The sequence below is a fragment of the Zonotrichia albicollis genome, chromosome 1 (genome assembly GCF_047830755.1).
Source record: "Zonotrichia albicollis isolate bZonAlb1 chromosome 1, bZonAlb1.hap1, whole genome shotgun sequence".
In the NCBI taxonomy this organism is placed as follows: Eukaryota; Metazoa; Chordata; class Aves; order Passeriformes; family Passerellidae; genus Zonotrichia; species Zonotrichia albicollis.
In genome coordinates this window covers 32,074,972-32,080,971 of record NC_133819.1, presented here as the reverse complement: position 1 = coordinate 32,080,971, position 6,000 = coordinate 32,074,972, and the positions used below count along the sequence as shown (strand labels likewise).

The 6,000-nt window shown below is 51.1% G+C and overlaps 1 protein-coding gene across 1 annotated transcript in view; it reads left to right on the top strand.

Moving 5' to 3' along the window:
- Positions 1-1,123: 1,123 nt before the first annotated feature.
- RAPGEF5 (Rap guanine nucleotide exchange factor 5) overlaps positions 1,124-6,000 on the top strand; it is a 159,782-nt gene continuing 154,905 nt past the window's right edge. The window contains exon 1 of the mRNA XM_074537290.1: positions 1,124-1,734. Coding sequence (XP_074393391.1) covers positions 1,546-1,734 — 189 coding nt within the window. The 5' untranslated portion in view covers positions 1,124-1,545. The remainder of the gene's footprint in view (positions 1,735-6,000) is intronic.

The window sequence follows — 6,000 nt, the reverse complement described above, 5'->3', positions numbered from 1 at the left end:
CCCACGGAAGGGTGGCAAAGGGAGGAACACGTCCATGGGTTGCAGGCAGGATTACTGTTTCACAGGAACCTGCGCTCAGGCCAGTGCTGCTGGAAAGCCAGGCTGCTGCTGCACTCAGGGGACAGATAATTCAATGTCATACTGATGCTGGAAGAAGCTGTTCTCTGTCTCAGCACCCTGACACAGGTTGGGCACATCTGCCATATTTCTACTGTGGGTGAGCATGTGATCCCAGAGAAGCTGGTTTAGGGAGCACATCAGTGAGGAAAACAACCTCTTCCTTTTTTACTTTTTCCCCCCAAGGTTAGTGTCTTTGTTAAGCCAGTTCCCTGTGGCTTAAGCCCCCAGTTCCTCCTGTGGGGCTGGAGGAATACTAGGGTGAGTCCTAAAACCAGTGGGACCTCTTGGCTGGAACAAGGCAACAGCTCTCTCTAACAAGGCTGTGAAATTGGCTTGACTATTAATGTCATTTACTCAGACATTTAGGCACTGGTAAACTCCTCCTGGATGAGCAGGTCAGCCTTATTTGTAGCTTTGAGGCAGAAGATATATGTAAGGGAAACCCACATAACCATCAATTCTGTGATCTAAATAAGAGAGAATAGATCCTGGCAGAGAGGAAGCAATTTCTGTACCATGAGTTAGAACAGGCAGGCTCCAGAGACTAAATAAAGTCCCCATAACTCATGGAACTGAATACTAGACTAGTCTTTTACATATAGTAAGGGAATTGGTTTCTCTCATTGAGAGTTCTCTTGCAGGGATTACCTGAATGACTGGAAGCAAGTCATTCACCTGGGATGAGCTGCTTGGTTTCTCCAGTACCAATGCTGGCTGGCATTGGAAGATGAAACACCTCTTTGAGTCAAAAAAACACTGGGAAGGGAACAGAGAAGGTCTTCAGCCCTTGCAGCTGTAAATAATCACTGGACCAGAGGGTAACTCGGGCAAGTGGGAACGTGCAGAGGCCTCCAGCCCAGACAGGCTCGGTGCTTGGGGGGTCACACCAGGCTGCTTGGGACTTCCCCCAGCCCCGTCCTGAAAGCCTCCAGGAGGAAGCCGAGGCCAGATAGCCCCTGGAGGAGCCCGAACCCCTCTCTCCTCTGTTCGGAGCCGCCGTCTCTGAGCGCGCTGGCCGCTCTCCCACGTGTTCTCGCCGAGGGTGCGGGTCGGTGCGGGGCGCCAGGGCCGGTGGGGACAGCCCGGGCTGCGGATCCCCGAGCGCAAAGGAGTTAACAGGACTTTCTGCCTTTCCCGCCCGCGCCTCCTCCACCCTGTTCATTACCTGCACTTTATCACCGCCGGAGCCGCGGGGCGGGAGCGGTGCAGGGCCGGCGGGGCTTCCTGCGCCGCTGGGGCCGCGCCGTGCTGGGGAAGGTGCGCGAGTGCTGCGCGCTGCGTGCGGGGGAGCGCCCGCCTGCCTGCCCGCCCGCCCGCCGAGTGCTGCCTGTGGGTGGGAGCGCGGCTGGGGCTGGGGCTGGGGCTGCGGCCGGGCGAGAGAGGGAGCGGGGCTGTCTGCGCGCCGCAGCCCGGCAGGTATGCGGCATGGCCGTGGGCTCCGTGAAGATGCCGTCGCCGTGTGAGGGTGCGGAGCTGGCCCGAAGCTGGAGCCCCGGCGGCGGAGCCCAGGAGCCGCCGCCACCGGTGCAGCTGCGGCAGAAGCTGCGGGAGCTGCCGGCGCTGCTGCGGAGCGGGCTGACGCTGCGGAGGAAAAGCGCGGCCGCCGCCGGCCGGGTGAGTGAGAGAGGGAGTGAGGAGAGAGCGAGGGAGCCGCTGGCGGCCCGGGGCAGCGCCCCCGCCTTGCCCTGCCCTGCCGTGCCGTGCCCTGCCCGCCGGGCTGCGGCGCCCGGGGCAGGCGGGGCCCGCCCGCAGCGCCCCCGGCCGGGCCGCGGTGCGCGGGAGGCCGCGGGATCTCGGCGCGGGGCCGGGCGGGGGCACGGGCGGAATGAGGGAGGATGCCTGGGCAGCACCTCGGCACCCACCGGGAAAGGTGCCTGTAGGACCCCCGGGCTCTTGCCACTGCTGCCAGCTCTGGTGGAACATCTGATGGAGATACCAGGTTGAGAAAGAGTCCCTGTCCCATCTCCGGGTTCCTCGAGTGGCTGTCCCCCTCTGTCCCTTTCCCCTGGTGCGGGCTGATGCTCTCCGCGGGCGGCAGGCACAGCGCGCCTGTGCTGAGACAGCGGGGCACACGCGCGTTCCATCGGCGAACTCCAGCGTGCCCTGCAGCGTGTGGAGCTGGGATGGAGTGAAGTTGGGATGCCCACGCCTGGCCCTCAACCTCGCATGTCTCCTCCTGACAGTGAGGCCGTGGGGTCAGGTGGGCATGACCGAGATCCCCGTCCAAATTTCTCTCATTTTCACCCATTTTTAAAGAGGCTGGGGGTGTGTCTCCGCAGGGTAGTCAGTGCTCTGGTGAAGTCCAGCGTGACACTGCCGTGGCTGGGAACTGCACTGGCAGGCAGCTGCCCGTGGCTCCGAGCTCTCCCAGTTGTGACTGGAGCCATATCGGGGGATGGCATTGCCATCAGATCAGTGGCACTCAGTCTGGTCAGACCTCACTTGCAGGCCCGCACTGGATTGTAACCCATCTCCTGAGCAGTCGAAATGAGGGAGTGGGTTAATCCACATGTGGTTGGGTCTGTCCGTGTTGGGAATCAGGCGAGCTGCTGTTTTGTTTCAGTGCACTGATAAACACCTGTGCAGAGAGTTGGGGGAAGTCAGCATGGTGTGTGTTTGTACCCTCATCAACTTTGCAGTACTTTGCCCATGTAAAAAAATGATTTCTCTGCATGGGGAAGTTGTGAAATATACCAGGGTGTGAATTTCAAACCAAACTTCCTGGGTGAATTCTTTGTTATAAGAGGATATATAGGCAAGGAAGATAATTAGGATTAAGGTAGTATATAAGTTCACAGGAGAATAGCTATTTTTAAGTAATGTGGATTCAGATTCCAGTTTTACAGTATTTTTTTTTCCTCCAGTACATTCAACACAAAAAATAAAGACTGACCTGTATGGAGATGCCTAATTATTGTTCTGGTGAATTAGTAATCCACCTGATTACAATGCAAATTGTCCATATGAACACAGAGCTAAGGGGATTCAGTTAAACAGCCAAGTCTTGCTTTGCCCTAGGAGGATATTTGTGACAGATACCCTTCTTCCAATGAAGAAAGTCCTTTTCTGAATTGTGTGGTTAGTTCCTCATTAGAAGCATACTGCCAAAGAAATGGAGTAAGTGTGCAGTGAGGAGGAGAGAAGCAGTGCAGAACTGCTGCTGGTGGCAGCTTTAGTTTGCAGGCAGGTCTGAAACACTGTTTTAACAAAACAAATTCATGGCACCTCAGGGAGACACCATGCAGAGCAGCCTCAGGTTTACTCTGGTGGTTATTCCTCACCACTACTGAAAGCATTTGACAAGTGAGCAGTACAACAGTTACTCTGTAAATATTTGCTGTGGGTGAGTTAACATCCTGGTGAGAAGCCTGGGTAGCTCCTGGGTCATACAGCTCCTCACTTGTGCTTGATGAACCCTTGGTCCTCTCTTGTTTCACAGAGTTCCAGCGAGACTCTGCCTGCCTTTGCTGATGTTCTGTGTCATGGACCAGCAAACACAGTGTGATAGATTTAGTGGTGGTGTCATCTATGGCTTCACCTCCCAGTGCCCTGTGGGTCATCTTGTAAAATTTTCTTGTACCATCTGTCTTGCTAGGAAGACTAGAGGGAGGATGGTGAATCTGTAAGGCAGTCTGGAGTCAACCCAGTGATCTTCTGCTAGGAAGAAATTCTTTACTGTGAGGGTGGTGAGACACTGCAACAGATTGCCCAGAAAAAGCTGTGGACACCCCATCCCTGGAAATGTTCAAGGGCAGGTTGGATAGGGCTTTGAGCAACCTGGTCTAGCAGAAGGTGTCCCTGCTCATGGCATGGGGGTTGGAATTAGATTGTCTCTAAGGTCCCTTCCAACCCAATCCATTCTATGATTCTGACCTTGGATCACTGGGAGATGCTGTGTAGCTGCAGCAGTGTCTTGGTCCCATGTGGACAGTGGGAATGCTGTGCTCTGCCATCTCTGGGTTTGCAGGGACTATCCTGCAGATGAAATTACTCAGCAGCATAAGTGCCTAGAGGGGTGTTCCAAGGAGCAGGTTATACAAAGAGTCCAGGGTTGTTAATCCACTTGCTCCCTTTGGAGACAAACTGGGCACCTGAAGTGCATGGAGTATCTCCCTGTATGTGTGATCATCCAGGGAGCAGTTTGTTTCTGTTAGTAGCACCCTGTGTTGATTCCTGTCTGCTCTGTGCATGTGTCTTTTACCCCCAGAAATGGACTTTGAAAGGCATGACGCTTCATGTACTTCTATTTAATCTGATTAATAATTTAAACCTGCAGAAGGAGTGTATTTGGGAGAGAAAAACATGTTAGAACAATAAAATGCAGCATTTTTATACTTTCCCTTTTAAACATGACCCTAAAATTTTAAGTCTTAAAATAAGGTTGGACAAAGCAGTAACAATAACATACGAAATAAAGATTCCTTTTTTCCCCCACCTCAACAAAATATTTCAAGTTAATCCAAAGTTAATTTTCAGAAGGTTTTGTTTGCTTATGAAAAAAACTTAGGCTGTTCTTCCTCTCCAGTGACTTTTCTTTGTGCCTTTTTTGCTTGTTCAAACACCAAGCTGAGAGCCTTATTTGTCCAGCTGGTTCCATCAGGAGTGTTGCTCACTTAGGTGAGCTGTTTTCAAGTAAATGCTGACCAGCTGAAATTCTGGCTTGTTTAATTTCCTAGAAAAATATTGTGACCCCTGAACAGGGGTTCTGCTTCTGATGCTGACTTGCTCAGGGGCTGCCTGCAGTGCAGTTCGCCCCCACATCTATAAAGCACAGATAATCTACATGTGTGCATGCCTGGGGACTATGGATAATAAAATATAATGGAAGTGTTAAGGGTATTATAATTGTTTTAAGTATGTACTTCACTTCATGCTGTTCAAATACTTCCTGGGCTTCAGGGCAAAGGAAAACATTGTGTAGTAGAGGGTAGTATACATAGAAAGAATTGATTACATTTTGAAAATCAGTATGGGGTGAAATGAATTTTTTCAATCTGTTTGGACATCTCAGTCCTTAGCCCTTCACACTAAACTATCTGAAAGTTGTGACCAGAGATGGAGATAATTAAAAATACAGTGTAACAAAATTAGGTTTCCCTCTCAGTTCAGCGACCTCCAAAACTGGGGAGCAAATAGGTATTTTTTGCTTTCTGTTTTGGGATATGTCCAGTACGAATACATATAAAGAACCTGGAGATGGAAAAGCACCTTGTAGAAAAAGCTGCAGTAACCATCCTGCTTGGATGATTCTGTGCTGTGAACAGTAAACATAAATACACTCCACTGCTTCAGTCATTTAGATAAAACAAACACCCAGTTCCTTGTCTAGGGGAGCCCAATGTTTCTTTTAAAGCTTTTGAACTTTGAACTCTGCATTGACTTTGTCCTTGATGGTGTTTTTTTTTCTTAAATTCAGTGTTAGGACAGGTGTAGCACAGTAATCCAAGATGGCATGGATGATTACATTGCATTTGCACAGTGAGCTGTGAGGTGAAGGTTTTACTCATCATCCTCTGCTGGATAAAATAGCAGAAAATGCAACCTTTGCTGTGGTAGCTGGGTGTGTGCCAGAGCTTGTGTAGAGGCAGAGGAGGGATCTGTTGCAGTGGCTCATTGTGCCCTGTGGAACTGTTCCCCTCCACCATGCCCTTTCTCAAATTCTCTGGAAAGATCCTTCTGTTTCCCAGTTTGCCTCCCAGAGTTATGTGTTATGTGTAGGAGGCATGAGTACTTTGCTTATGAACTGTCTTTGCTGCTCCTCCTGCTGCCTCTTAAAGCTATCTTCTTCTCTCTCCTTTTCTCCTGTGACTAGTGATGAAATACAGTTCCATGCCTCTGGAAGCACCAGCAGGGAGCTCTTGCAGGCCACTCCATCATGGT